Source organism: Bos indicus x Bos taurus, chromosome X (assembly GCF_003369695.1).
Source record: "Bos indicus x Bos taurus breed Angus x Brahman F1 hybrid chromosome X, Bos_hybrid_MaternalHap_v2.0, whole genome shotgun sequence".
NCBI lineage: Eukaryota > Metazoa > Chordata > Mammalia > Artiodactyla > Bovidae > Bos > Bos indicus x Bos taurus.
In genome coordinates this window covers 40413792-40429832 of record NC_040105.1, presented here as the reverse complement: position 1 = coordinate 40429832, position 16041 = coordinate 40413792, and the positions used below count along the sequence as shown (strand labels likewise).

At 36.8% G+C, this 16041-nt stretch overlaps 1 protein-coding gene across 5 annotated transcripts in view; it reads right to left on the bottom strand.

Annotated features, from left to right (window-relative positions):
* The window catches only part of USP9X (ubiquitin specific peptidase 9 X-linked), a 116931-nt gene that overhangs the window by 23081 nt on the left and 77809 nt on the right, over positions 1-16041 (bottom strand). For all 5 annotated transcript variants that reach the window (XM_027533634.1, XM_027533637.1, XM_027533638.1 and 2 more), the window contains exons 24-31: positions 12788-12913; positions 11458-11583; positions 10112-10278; positions 6688-6796; positions 6310-6456; positions 5581-5727; positions 4464-4686; positions 1672-1892 (exon numbers count right to left, since the gene is read on the bottom strand). In XM_027533634.1, coding sequence (XP_027389435.1) covers positions 1672-1892; positions 4464-4686; positions 5581-5727; positions 6310-6456; positions 6688-6796; positions 10112-10278; positions 11458-11583; positions 12788-12913 — 1266 coding nt within the window. The remainder of the gene's footprint in view (positions 1-1671; positions 1893-4463; positions 4687-5580; positions 5728-6309; positions 6457-6687; positions 6797-10111; positions 10279-11457; positions 11584-12787; positions 12914-16041) is intronic.

The following is a 16041-nucleotide window of genomic DNA, read 5'->3' as shown; positions in this document are numbered from 1 at the left end:
AATACTATACACAAAAGGTTATTCAATGTGGATCAAAGATTTGCTAAAACTACAAAACTCTTAAAACATAGAGCAAAACCTTCAAGACATTAGATTTGACACTGATTTACTTGATATGATACCAAAAGCACATGCAACGAAAGAACAGAGACATATTGGACCTCAGAAAAATGAAAGAGCTCTGTGCAAAGAAACTGGAATCCTAGGACGCTATTGGTGGAAAATGTAAAATGGTGTAGCCACTGTAGAAAACAGTTCCTAAAGAAAAATAAAACTATCAAATGATCCAGCAATTCCATGCCTGGGTTCAACAACCAAAGAACTGCAAGAAAGATCTTAGAAGAGATATTTGTATACCCATGTTCAGAGCAGCATTATTTGCCAAAAGGTGGAAGCAGGGACTTCCCTGGCGATCCAGTAGTTAAGATACCAAGCTCCCAATGCAGGGGCACAGGTTCCATCCCTGGTTGGGGGACCAAGATCTACAAGCTGAGTGGCAAAAAAAAAAAAAAAAGAAAAGAAAAAAGTAGAAGCAACCCAAGTTCCCACTGATGAATAAATGGATAAACAAAATGTGGTACATACATTCAAAGGAATATTATTCAGCCTTTAAAAGAAAGGAAATTCTGAGACATGCTGTGAAATGGATATTACATTAAGTCAAACAAGCCAGTCACAGAAAAATAAACATGGTACGGATCTACTTTGGTGAGGTACCTAGAACGGTCAAATTCATAGAGATGGAAAGACAATGCTGGCTGTGGAACTGTGTGTGAGACCTAGATGTAGAAATAGAAATGGCCAGTCCCTGCTCAAGAAAAACTTAGTTTAGCAAAGGAAAAAAGCACACAGGCAAAGAAAGCAAACCTGGGGAAGAGTTGAGGCAAGTGTATGTTTCAGAAGCCCTCCCTGTGATTCAACTACTCAAGAGCAAAGAGTTTGGTGACTGAAGAGATGGAATGAGAAAAGAACCATTTAAGACATTTGCTACAGACAGAGCACACTCTGGCTTGTCTCCTCGGCTCTCACCAACACCATGAATGGGAAAAGGTCAAATAAAAACAAAGAGATACAGGGTGAACACAAACATGACCACAGTCTCTTCTTTAAAGAACTATGCCATAGTTAGGTCAACTCTGATCCACCACTATCTAATTTATTCACAGCTTTATTTCTGCATTGGATACTTGGCAGGAGCCTAAATTTTGTCCGAAGTAGAGAGAAGCTTGTTTCCTAAGTAAAACGAGTTATGATCTGGGAGAAAGGCAAAAGCAATCAAAAAGAAAGCATAGGTAATGAAACTGGTATAGTATATAACAGCATAAATGGAGATACATAATTAAAATATCAAACAGGAAAGTAAAAGTGTAATTAAACTATTAAAGATGAAGGTTTTTATCATCATACAAACTCTAAATTAAACCAAACCTCCAAAAGTTAGTACATTAACTGTTGCTTTAAAAATATTAACTATCATAAAAATCAGCTGTAGCTGAAAGTCTCATAGGCAGTGAACACTATGTCGAGGCAGCAGTCTACACTGGGAGGCTCTAGCTTTATTTTCAAATATATGCCAACAGGTCCAACGAAAGTAGCTCTCTAAGAGAGAACAACAGTTATCTAGAATCAGAACTTCGAACACAGAAGACAAAAATGCTAAATAAAATTTACCTCATTGTCCTGCTTCTCATCCCCAGACAAATCATCGTCTACATCACTACCTGTGCCTTCAATTGCAAGAATACCATTCCTAATGGACGGAATCATGTAGAGCTGCTGAATCACAGAGTTCATGTAACAAGTAGCACCAGCGTTTTTCAGCCCGACAAATCCTTTTGGTGGGCGGGGTCCAACAGGTGGTAGATATTCCCACTCGGTAAGTGCTTCACAAGCTGAGAGAAGACAAAAGATTCTTGTAGCGTGAATACAAATATTTTGCCCACTTTATACTTTACCAAGTTGATAAGTTAACATCACCAACAATTCCACTACTTTTACGGCGACCTGAAACAGTGCTCTAAGCACACATTTCAGTCTCAACAAACCTAAGATGTATGGCAACACGCACCTCTGTATACATTCTTACCCAGGGTCTGTGAACTAGAGTTTTAGCTGAGGTTGCTTCTATGGCAGTTTCAGTAGTCTCACAAGACGGCACAAGGCAAAATATTTTCTACATGTTTACTTTTAACTTTATTATAGTTTAGTCATTATGAACTTTAACTTTTTCTACTTTTGTATGTTTTTTTAAAGCACCTTCAAACTCATTCTGGCATGAAGTGTTATATAAAATATATAAATACATTATAGTTTACTCAGTTTTAAATAATCCTAAGATATTACGTGTTCATGGGGTTCTCAAGGCAAGAATACTGAAGTGGTTTGCCATTCCCTTCTCCAGTGGACCACATTCTGTCAGACCTCTCCACCATGCCCGCCCATCTTGGGTGGCCCCACAGGGCATGGCCTGGCGTGCTGCGATTCATGGGGTCGCAAACAGTCGGGCACGACTGAGCGACTGAACTGAACTGAAGATATTACCTGGGTTGATAGCTAGGTTCTGATACCTACCAACTCTTTCATCTTCAGCTAAGCCTCCGTTTCCTTCCTAAGAAGTGTCGTAATAAGAGTAACACTTGCCTTGCCTATAACTACAATGTTATTTTGAGGAGCAAGAGACAGTGGATTTGAGTTCTGTGTGAATTGTAAATCAACGAACATCTCCTTCTACCTAGTATAAACCTGAAAACAATGCAAATATCATCACTGCCTATAAGACCAGTTAAAGAAATTATAGTACACTGAACTGAAAGATATATAGCTAATAAGTGGATTTAGGTAAATATTTATGTGTTGATAGGAAATAGTCAGATATATTAAGGGGAGAACAAAGAACACTGTGCACTACATCACAATGTGTGGTTAAAAAACTAAACAGAACAACATTTTGTGTGCAGATTCTGCATACAGAGATGCTGGGAGGACAGACAGGGACTGAAGATGGTGGTTACAGCTGTTAAAGGGGACTACGGGACTGGAATGGGCAGGAAACAGTTTGCAGAACATACCGTTGTTTGGTACTTGAAATTTTTACTGTGCAAATGAACTCCTTAAAAACAAGTGGCCTTTCTCTTTCTGCCATGTTGCAGCCTATGGAGGAGTGCTGGGAACAGGACTTCTAGAACAAATAGGTCTGGAAGGCTATGATCCAAGGCTCCACTTTTGGTGGCTCTAAGCAGGGTACTGTGAAACCAGAGGGAGCACTTGGATCCTCTTCTGAAAACTGGAGGTGTTTATGCCCAAGATGAAACCGAAATTTGGGCAAGAGATGTGTTCACGTGTACAAAGCAAAGAACAGTGACTCCTGGCACTAAACTGAACAAAACTGTAAGAATCTGGGGAAAAGATAACTTGTGTCTATGGAAATAGTGGCTTGGTTCCTGTGGAATTCTGCTGTATCTCTTGAGGGTTTAAACTTATTGAAAACTAAAGTGTGGAATTATTTAAAAAAACGAAAACAAAAAACCCCCATCCTATTGTATATAGATTTTGATAGGATAACTATCTAATCTTTTAAGCAGTTTAATCAGAATCTCCTACAATATTATTAAAAACATCTTGAAATTCTAAAATACAAGATATCAGAAAATAATGTGACATGTTCTTGAAGACTGCCCATAATCAATTATATTCTTAAGTTTTGGTTTTCTTCTAAAACAGAACAGCCTCCATTGTGGTTTGCTTTCTTATGTCTGTTGTGTCAGTCATTTTGTGTGTGTGTGTGTGTGTGTGTGTGTGTCAGTCATTTTAATATCGTCCTCATCCCCTGAGCTTCAGTTCTGTATCAGTGAGATCTGGAGTCTACAGTCTGTTCCATGGGTTTCATGTGAGCATTAACTGAGGATCAAGGGCACTAGAATGTTATCTTCTCACATCCTAGTCTTTAAAACCAGATTTCTCAGAATTCATTTGAAAATAACATTAAAGAGCTTCTAAGTGAGGGCCTGAAAGGTTTTTCAATGCATGTAATTTGAATTTTTACATTGTTGAACTCTGAAATCTATTGACTATTTATTTCCTCCTGGAAAAGGAAATGGCAACCCACTTTAGTATTCTTGCCTGGAAAATCCCATGGATACAGCAGCCTGGCAGGCTACAGTCCATGGGGTCGCAAAAGTCAGACACGACTTAGCGACTAAACCACCATTTATTACTCTGGAGTCTGGATTTTAGTCCAGATTTGACTGAAGTCAAGTTTTGTTGCTAAATACTTGTACCACTCACAGGAAGACATTTTACAAACATCTGAAAACTTTTCTACATTAAGACTCACTTGTAATGGTGTTAAACTAGTTGCTGAAAGAAAGGAAAACATTGAATTGAAGATATTTACTAAAAGGAAAAGAATTTGAACACATTAGAGAATTACCTGTCATCAGAACTTTGTATTTTAAAATACTTACTAGTTATTGCTGTGCCAATGTAGTACATTTCAGTCAAAGAATCTACTATCTGTTTGAGGTTCCTCACACAGCCAACAGCTAATGCTACAAGTAACTCAAAGCCCGCATTAATGGTAGCTGGTGAACCACAGACTGGAATAGCCTGTTCGGCTGGCAGTTCTCCATTTCTCATATACTGCAGGTAAACATTGGACGCAGGGAAGATGAAATCATCAATTAATTCCTACAAAGTTGAAAAAAGATTATGTATTAGCAATGGTATGTATTTATATTAAAAAATATAGTTATTTATGTGTGCATGTGTTTCTTAAGAAAGAAATCTCTTGGCAGGAAATATTGTTAAATTACTTGTCAGAACACAAGATCTCATTACATTTCCGCTAACTTACTTGGATTTTCTAATAAAAAGATCCCTGCTTCAAAACACTTTCCTACAATTAACAAACAAATCTAATTTGTCAGGCTAAAAACTACGTTAAGTATCGAGAACAAGCTGACTGTAGCACTTCCAATTCACATTAAGTAAATTTACTCTCTTAATCACATGTATACCAAAACTCATTTTGAATTAGAAGAAAATGTCCGAAAGTGGTACTTTTTGTTTCCTTGCATTACCACGTATGTGAAAACACTCATTATAGAAATATGCAGTCTTGGGACTTTCCTGGTGGTCCAGTGGCTAAGACTCCACACTCCAAATACTGGGGGCCAGGTTCTGATCCTTGGTCAGGGAACTAGATCCCACACACCGCCACTAAATACCCTGCCTGCCACAGCTAAGACCCAGTGCAGCCAAATAAATATTAAAAAAGGAAAGAAATATGCACAGCCTTACATAACAGAGGTCTGTCTCATTTTACATAGTCTGATGAAGTGAAAAGTTCAGATTTTCTAAATAGAAAAATTAAATAGTGCTTACTTACACGTACTGAAATTTACGTAAAAATTTTAGAAACGGTACTTAAAACATTACTGTAACCTCTATATTCTTTAAAAGGAGAAAAGAGAAAAGGACAAGATAATACACCAAAGACTAATGATACCATAAATTAACCAGACAGATTTACTAATAAACATTCAGAAGGTTATGATATCCAGCCAAGATGACATAACTTACTTTAATGAGATTAGCACCTCCTTTTTCACAACCAATATGATACTTTTTCTCAGGGGTTTGAAAAGCCAGTAATTCTTTTGTTACCCCAAGATGACCTTCCAAGATCGTCTCTTCAATACCCGTTTCACCTGTTCTCTTAACATCATCCTGCCAAAGAAAAATATCAAATGCCTAAATTATGAAAGGGTGGTAAAGAGGGAAGGAGAAGTCAGAATGAGAGAGAGCTGGACAGAGACAATTCCCTTAAAACTTTTCTATTCTAAGCAATTTTTTTCTCTCCAGAACTTTCAGAAGTAGGCTTCCCAAACTAGGAAGAAATGTTAATCTGAAGAAATATTAATCCGAAGGCTATTAACTACCAATCTCTTTAGAAATAAATTCTTCTACAACTAAGTATCAGATGTTAATAAAGTTAAATGAAGTGCTGGCCTATCACTGATTTTTTGATGAAAACAATTCAAGAATACTTTTCAAAAGATGAAAATTTGCAAATGGGCCTAAGATTCTAAAATAGAAGAAGCTGCATGTCAGTGTTTTGAGTCTTATGTGAAACAAAGCATTTGACAAAACTAGTTATGCATTCATTCAGTGAATCATGAGTTAGGAATATCCAATAACACAGAGTACATTCTTTGGTTCTTTAACCAAAGTGCTCAAAGACTATAAACTATCTAATAATAAAACATTCTATTTATTGATACGATAAACACAGTACTAAATGCAACTTACCCTGATTCTCTTAAGCCAATCAATTTCGTTATTGAGAAGAACTTCTGCATTGGGTATGTTAATATTACTATTGTAGGCATAATTAAGAAGGTGCCTTAAAAGAGTAAAGTAGTCGCCTGAATGTTTAGCTCTCTCTCTGGCTGTGCTCTGAAACAATAAAGTTGAATAATATTAATTTACAAGTCCATCCTCAGAATCCACTTTTTAAAAACCCAGAGTTAACTAGAGTAGATGACTAAGATAGTATGGGCAATTACTAATATTTATTAAATAAATATAGACTGCTCTAACTTTAATATAAGCTAACACCATAAATTCTTGACTGTTCCTTGTGTAAGAATGAATCACAATGATAAGCATATTTTTAAAATGTCTCACCCCCAAAACGGTGAAGAGCAGAGTAATGAAGAAAAGTAGAGGCCTGTGTCCCATGCAACATCTGGTGCACATTAAAAAGAACTGCTCCTGTGCCACCTGGCGAACAGTTCTGAAATAAAAATTTTTCACATTCAATATATTATCTTCATGAAAAAAAGGAAAAAAAAAACAAAAAAACAAAAAAAAAACTTCCAACACTGTCTCTTGGGACGGGGGACGGTGTTAAGGGGTTGGTAAATTCAAAGTAAAAATACAAGAAAGAATATGTAACACCCCTTTAAGCAGCAACATTTCATAGATGAACTTAGGCTGTGTCAAGAACTAAAATGTCAAAATGTCACCAAGGGAGTTTGAGGGATACCCTCTCACACCCTCTTTCTTGGAACAGGCTGGAAATGTTCCTCTAGATACAAGAGTTGTATGGTAAGCCTTATGCATCTTCTGGGCATTCCACAGAATTTTTATCTCAAAGCATATTACCCAGATCAGCAGCATCTGAGAACTTGCTATGTGGTTTCTTAGTTCCCAGCAACCTGTGTTTTAATAAACCCTTCAGGTGATTCTAACATGTGCTAAAGACTGAGGATAACTGTATTACACAATGTTCTATGATTACTCATGGGAAAAACTTCTCTGGTCCCAGTACTGGGAATTTTACCTAAGCACCATGGATCTCTTAAAAAATATGTATCCTATACAGCTATCACTAGAATAAATGCTTTAAGAGGGCAAAGACATCATCCATTTAGTTTACTTCTGTGCCTCCAGAATGAAGAATCATGTCTGGCATGTAACAAGTGCTAAGAACTAGTTACCAGATGTTTAAGTACTGTTGGTTTACAAGATGGAGGTCTGTCTCCATTAGATAGTAAGCTCTTTCAAGGGCAGGGCTTTGCTTCTTTGTTACATGAGTTCCTGGCACTTAAAGCAACTTCTGACATAAGGAAGATGCTCAAAAAGTATCTCCTGACAAAACACTTGTGCATTTCAGACATTACCAACTACATTTTGTGAATAACTGTTTCTGTCAATGTGCTAGCTGATAGACAGCTTAGAACCAGTTTTTTAATTCAATATAAGAAGCTGAAAGTATACATTCTGTGTACTAACCTCCCTCCTGGATATTTTTAAGGTTTCTGAACTCGTACATGGTCCTATAAACCAGAGGGACCTTTAGAAGCTTTGTTGGTTGAGTCTGGTGAAACTCAAATAAATTAACACCCAGAGTACTTAGTTTTGGGGGTAGAGGGTCTTTAACTTTTACAAAGTAAGTGTCATTCATACTGTCCCAGTTTATTTATCTTTTTTGAAGTTAGGTATGCAGCCCAAAGAGCATGAGGGTCTATAAAGAGTTGATGCTTGCCAGTTCCTAATGAACCCTCCCTCACACATGTAGACTTCAGTAACTCATCAAAAGAAACATGTCTTTAATAGGATTTTAAAATAAAATCTGGTTGTCTGTATCCTCACAATTTATTCAATCTGATTATTTCTCACATCTACTATTGCTGTACTTCCAGAGTCTCTCATCTTTTATTTGGACTAATGAAGTAGTCCAAGTGCATTTCCTGCCACTCTGTAACTTATTCTCAACAAAGCAACCAGAATAAACTTAAATGTTAACCCAGGGCACATCATTCCTCTGCTCAAAACCCTTCAATAGGGGCCTTCCCTCACGGTCCAGGTGTTAAGACTCTGTGCTCCCAATGCCGGGGGCACAGGTTTTAATCTCTAGTCAGGGAACTAAGATCCCACACGCCCAGCGGACTGGCCAAAAACAAAATAAAACAAAACAACCCAACCAACCCAAATGGAAAACAAACCCTCCAATGGATACCCATCGCAGGTAAAAGTTAATGTCTTTACAATGATCTATAAAATCCTCACAGGCTGCTTGTTGCCTCTCTGGCCTCACCTCCTATGACTCCCCTGCCTCTGCTGTTCCAGTAATCCTCGTCTCCTCCATATTGTTCCTGCCTTGGGATATTTGCATCTGTTGTTTCTTTCTGCTTAAAGCACACTTCCCCCAAGGCAGGAGGGGGAGGGATAAACATGGAATTTGGGATTAACAGACTACTAAATATATATATATAAAGGACCTACTATATAGCACAGGAAACTATATCCAGTAGCTTGTAATAACCTATGATGGAAAAGAATCTGAAAAAATATATGTATATAACTCAATCACTTTGCTATACATCTGAAAACACTGAAAAGCAGCTATACCTTAATTAAAAAGCAAACATTAAAAAAATATATATTTGGCCACATAACCAAAATATATTTTTCACATAAAACAAAATTTTAAATAAGATATGATGGAGGTGTTAGCTAACCTAAGGCTATGGTGGTAACCATATTGCAAGATACGAGTGTATCAAACCAATACTTTGTACACCTTAAACTTACAGTTATGTTGACATCTCAATAAAGCCAAAGAAAATAAAAAAAATACAATTCAAAATGAAAAACAAAACACAAAAAAATCCCACCCAAAAATCCAACACACTTCCTCCATAGATCACTATGTCACTCTTTTCAGAGCTCTGTTTAAAAGGTCTCCTTCTCAGGGAAGCCTTCTCTGACTATCCTACATAAAACTGAACTCCATTGACCGCACCCCCGCCCTTTATCCCTAATTCCTGCTTTCTCTCAATAGCATTTATTATTATAACATACCATATATTTTCCCATGTCTTCCCTCCACACTCCTCACCTCCCTTTTAGTACAGACTCCAAGAAGGCTGGCATTTTGCCTGTTTTATTTGCTGCTATATCCCTAGTAGCTAAGTTACATATGACAGTAATACTGATTAGAGCTCAAGTTTAAAAAGTTACCTTATGAAGGTCAAGATTAGACTGACATAAGAGGATGGAAAACTGACATTTTCTACAAATTTCATTGACTTGCACAAAAAGAAGCCCAAAGCACAGTCAATGTCATTGATTAAATGCTCTTAAAATGAAAAGCTAGGACTTTATAATTGGTCTTTATTCTTGGTGTATAATGTTAAAGTTCTTACCATAACCACACCTTGTGAATTTCGTACTGACTTAACAACTTCACTAAAAAAACACTTGCCTTCTAGGTATGCAAGAAAGGAAGCCAATGTCGTATTTACTTAAATCCTGTAAACCACATTTTTAAAATGGACTAAAATACATACCTCTTAGGTGAAATTAAATTCTGAAATTATAGAAAAAGTAATTTTACTTTTGAGAATAATGTTGACATTGTGTAGACAAAACCGAACAAATTCAGATCTAAGCAAAAACACAGTTTAATAAAAATTTCCTCAATATTAATGTGCTATAGAGACAATAAACATTTGATTTCCGGGATAAATTCTGCCAACATAAATTAATTCATTTCTGCTTTAAAAATTAAGATCAAATCTCTTACAATTAAAAAGATACTTACTTGCTGTGACAGTGCAATAGTAAATCAATAATGAATGTCTGCCAAGCCTTTTCTTTACTAAGAGTATCTAAGGCTGTTGGAATCAAGGCAAAACATAATGTCATCACTTCCATTGCTTCACAGCAAACCTGTTCATCCTCCAAATCTGGCTCATTGCCTGCATTGGTCTGTAAAATTATAGTCAGGGACAAATTACCTAGAGATGCATTTAAGAAAAATCTCAAACAAGTTCAAGTTAATGCTTAATACATACCTACTCACTTAAACCACCTGGCCTCAGCCTCTTTACCTACAACTCCTAAGACCCTTTTGGAATAGTACAGAAATGGCTATAAATAAGAGGATGAAGTCTAATTCTATTCTTCTGCTACATCCCAAGGAGGGCCGCAGGAGTACACTGAGCATACTACCTGCTTCTTTGCCCTTCAGGCTCCTGGAGACCTTCTGCGTTGTGTACTTCTGCACCAACAACTGTTCTCAAGAATCATTCTGGCACTGCAACCAGACCACTCAACTGACTAGTTCCATCATGCAGCCTGCCTAAAGTGCTATTTTATTCAAAAGTAGTGGTCTCAGACCACTGTTCAGGAAGGATTCGAAGGTTTTCTAAACTAAAATATGCTTCAGTAGGTAGCTAATAAATTCTAACCTGAATTTATCAATAAGCAGTATTTCTAATACATGCTGGCAAAAGAATAGGCATTCAAATATTTGCTAAATGAATAAACACCACCACACCAGACATACTATAGGACGTCAAAACATATCCCAGGCAAATCAGGGTTATGTTGACCATAAAAGGGAAGCTCCTACAATTTAATTTCCCCTTCTATATATGTGGCAGTGGTTATCAAGGGCAGGTATATATAACAGAAAGTCAGAGTCAGGCTCTCTTCTTTAAATAACTTGATTAATCTAATGGGAGATCAAGGATGATACCTAACTGGCTGATATTCTTGACTGCTTTAAAAGAATCAAAAATACTTAATGCCATGGTATCCCAACTGACAGTCACCTAAACTAAAATTTACACAAGACATAAAGATAATGAAAGAAGAATAAAGAGAATAGGAGAAAGCAAATTCAGTATGAAACAATCATATCTGACCATAGTGAGAAGTACAAAAAGATAGTTTAAGAAAAAGCCTTGTGGCACAAATTCGAAGTACTTTATTTTCAAAGTAAAATTTTACTATATCCTCACCTTAACTATAGCTATCAGTTTATTTTCAACCATTAAAATGCAACTGGTTTTACTTTTAAAGATGGCAGATATAATAATTCAACCTCATGTACAATTAAACAGCATTTACTTTAAAGTATTACATTTCTGTGGTAATTCTTACCTTCTCATAAATTTTAGTGATTTCTTCATTTGGGCTAAATACTAGCTGTAATGCCCCACATCCTGATGCCCAGATGATTTTTTGGATAGCTCTAATTACACAAATATCAGGCATATATCTTGAAGCCTGCAAGACAATGAGTAATTAGAACAGTTGATAAAGCATTGGAACGAAATAATCCCTAGAAAAGCAAAAATGCTTCTCTGTAGAGGAAACAGAAATGGCTATGAAGCAGCACCACTGACTTTAGGTTCCCACATTGCCTTTGTCCCATTATTTCGTTTAACAGCAATACCATGAAGTCTGCTATTATTACCTGGCTCTACACTACTTCCAGAAGAATCTGAAAAAGACTACAGACGTGACCTAACCATTCCACTCCTAGTTTTTCACCCAGGAGAAATAAAAACTTAGGTCCACGCAATCACTTGTACAGAATGTTCACAGGAGCTTTATTCAGAGCTAAGAAAGAGACACAATCCAAATGTCCTTCGCCAAGTATGTGGATAAACACCATGTGGAATATTCATAATGGGATATAATACTCAGCAATAAAAAGGAACGGACTAATGATCCACACCACTCAGATAATGCTCAAAGCCATTACTCTGAGTGAAAGAAGCTAGACATAAAAGAACACAAACTGTAAGATTCCACTTGTGTAAAATTCTAGAAAGTGCAAACTACTATACAGTAAGAAAAGATCAGTGGTTATCTGAGGCCAGAGGAAGAAGTGACTGCAAAGGGGCATATAGAGAGAGGGACAGAGATGTTTTGTGTCTTGACTACAGTGGAGGTGAGACACAAACATGTATTTGTTAGATTGTACTTTAAAAGGGTGCTGCTATTCATTGTATATCATGAATTATGTGTGTTCAGTTGCTCAGTTGTGGCCAACTCTTTGGGACCCCATGGACTGTAGCCAACCAGGCTCCTCTATCCGTGGGATTTCCCAGACAAGAACACTGGAGTGGGTTGCCATTTCCTCCTCCAGGGGATCTTCCCAGCCTCGGGATCAAACCCACATCTCTTACATCTCTTGCATTTGCAGGTGGATTTCTTTATTATTATTTTTTTTTTTACCACTGAGCCACCTGGGAAGCCCCTTATTGTACATAAAGGCGATTAAAACCAAAAAGTACCAATATTAACATTAGACACAATTCATGTTAAGGGAACTTTATCTAGACTAACTTGGTGATTTGAGTGGGTGGGTCTAGGAAAAGGAAGCCCCAAAATGTGATAAGGGTTATTTCTACATTAACAGAGGGTCAAAAATGAAAGAAATGAACCTTCCGGAATTTGAGAGCCTTACAAGTTTAACACTAACCTCATCAGATATTTGCTGAGCAAGACGAATTGACACATTTCTAAGCATGCATTCAGACGATGGATTGGGAATGCTCTGAAGGGCACTTTGTAGCACCACTGCTTGATCATGAGTCACTTGGTTGACCTGAAAAAAGTCAAACATTTTAATACTATGTACATACCCAGACTCAATCATTTGCCCCTCATTCATCCCCACTCCCCCAGGATGACATGCCCTCTGTAAATATACTGTAGAACCTATGTGGCTTACACAAAGAGTTCTTTGCATTACCAACAACGTGGGCTTTCTCTTTCCCTTGTGCAGTGGAGGGCCACGTATCCCTCTGCAAATCCCTTTTAGATCAATCTGACTTGTGTCTCTACAACTGCATTCAGCATAACTTAGAGAGGTGAATGAGTGATCAACCCACTGACTCATTCCAATTCTATCTAGAAACTCAGTAAAGTACTCCACATGCGTGCTCCTACGCAGACCCTGCTCCCCATTCACCTGGTCATCAAATTCTTCTTAGAAAAGGAGAAAAACTAAGGAATATCAGTAATAGAATAGAAGCATTAATGTATAAAAGGCACCAGAGCGTCACACTTAAGTTCATAAAGAAAAAATGTTCAAGTCACTAGCCAGGCAATTCTGACTGTTTTACAAGTTCTACCTCCTCTTTATGCTCCAAGTATTTCTACAACAGTATTTAAGACAAGTCTGTTTTACTAATTTTGCCTTTAGTGTCCTGATGACTGTGAGCTCCTTGAGATTAGAAGCTATTATGTACCTTTGTATCCACAGTAGCACATTCTCCGAATAAAAGAGAAAAGTGAAAGAGGGAAACATTTATATTTTGTTTACCTCATTAATAAGCTCCTGTGTCAGGGATTACAATAAAAATGTTTTTATCTTAAGAAGAACACCACTGTTTAAAAATCCTAGTAAGTATGCTACTTTTAATACAGAACAATTTAAGACTTAGGCCACTTTTTTTCATTAGCTTTTTAAATGAAAATTTCTAACATATATGACAATGAAGAGAACAGTATTATCCACTGTGCTGCTTTAACAATTATGAACAAAAGGACCAAAATTATCTTAGCTAACCACTCCCTCTCACTTTCCATCCTCTTCCTACCCCAGGATTATTTTGAAGCAAATCCTAAATACTATATAATATCATTTGTAAATGGCAATTATTTTTGAGAAGGTTCTTTCTTTTAAACATAATCATAAGTATCATTATCACACCTATTATGTTATTATCTCAATTACATGTGATTATTATAACATCACATATATAATCAATATTCTAATCTCCCTAAGACCTAAGCCATTCCTAAAACAGAAAATTTGTATTCCTGAACCTTATGTCTTCTATTGTTAACTTAGAAAACCATCACTTATGAGGCATGTAAAAGAACTCAAATGCATAATTTTAACTTCTCATAAACAGACATTGAATTCTGGCATGTCTTGAGAACCTTTGCTAAAATGGATTAAGAATGCCATCAAGACGAAAATGAGATCAGAATTGGAGGTTAAGCCTGTTAAGGTAGGGAGAGAGGCTGGCAACAAGGTAAATCAGTTACAGGTGACCCCTGAACAGCATGGGTGTTAAGACAGACATTCCATGCAGTTGAAAATCTGCACATAGCTTTACAGTTGGCCCTGGGTATCTGTGGTTCCAATCAATTTAGGATGGTGTAGTACTGCAGTGCTTATCGAACAATCCATGTATAAGCAGACTCGAGCAGTTCAAACCTGTGTTGTACGTGGTCAACTGTACATCTTTTTTATTACCACCTGTGTCTATATGAGGTAGTAAGAGATTCATATGGAGTGTTTCATAGGTTGAAAATAATTGAAAGAGCGACTTCCCTGGTGTCCAGTGGTCAGGACTTTGCCTTTTCACTGTTGAGAGTCCGGGTTCATTCTCTGGTTGGGAAACTAAGATCCCACAAGCTGCTCAGCAAGGCCAAAATAAATAAAATAACTGAAAGACTATCTGGGGTTTCTAGTGGTTCCATACCAATTTTAGGATTATTTGTTCTAGTTCTGTGAAGAACGTCACAAGTATTTTGATAGCAATTGCATTAAATCTGTAGATTGCTTTGGGTATGAACATTTTAACAATATTAATTCTTCCAATCCATGAACACAGCATAACTTTCCATTTCTTCATATCGTATTACAACTTCCTTTTATCAATGTCTTATAATCTTCAGAGTATAGGTCTTTCATTTTCTCGGTTAAATTTATTGCTACATATTTTTTTTTCCCATGTGATTCCTTTCTCGATTTCTCTGATAGTTTCTTATTAGCATATAGAAATGCAACAGATTTCTGTATATCAATCTTGTATCTCACAACTTTACTGAATTCACTTATTCTACTATTTTTTTTTTGGTGGGGCTTTTAAAGTTTTCTAAAAATAGTATCATGTCATCTGCAAACAGGGATTCAACAATTCCAGTCCTGGGTATATACTTGAAGAAAATGAAAACCCTAATTTGGACAGACACATGCACCTCAATGTTCATAATAGCATTATTCACAATTACCAAGATACGGAAGGAAGCAACCCAAGTGTCCATCAACAGATGAATGGATAAAGAAGACGTGGGGTGTTCGGCCATAAAAAGAATGAATGTTTGCCATTTGTGACTACATGGGACGATCATGAGGGTATTATGCTAATAGAGTAAGTTAGAGAAAGACAAATACCGTATATTTTTATGTATATGTGGGATCTGAAAGATAAAACAAACAAGTATAGCTAAACAGAAATAGAACCACAGATACAGAAAACAAACTAGTGGTTACCAGAGTGGAAAGGGGTTGGTTGGAGAAGGGCAAAAAAGGTGAAGGGGATAAGAGGTACAAACTACTAGGTACAGAGTGAGTGAGTTATAAGGGTGTAAGGTATAGCACAGGGATATAGCCAATATTTTATAACCACATGAAGTATGATCTATAAAAACATCAAATCACTATGCTGCACACCTGAAACTAACCTAACAGTGTAAGTCAACTACGTGTCGATAAACATTAACTGAAAGTCAACAGGACTTAAGGGGGCTGGGAAGAACTCTCCGCTCAGAGTACAGTCAGTGAAAAGCATTTGTAATTTTAATACAAATATAATTTAATAGAAGGAAACCAATAAAATGAGGCACTACTGGAAAGGAACTGAAAGCACTTTGAATCAACTCTGAACTCTATACTTAAGAGTTGCTAAGAAGTTTAAATTTAAAAACTGCCATCTA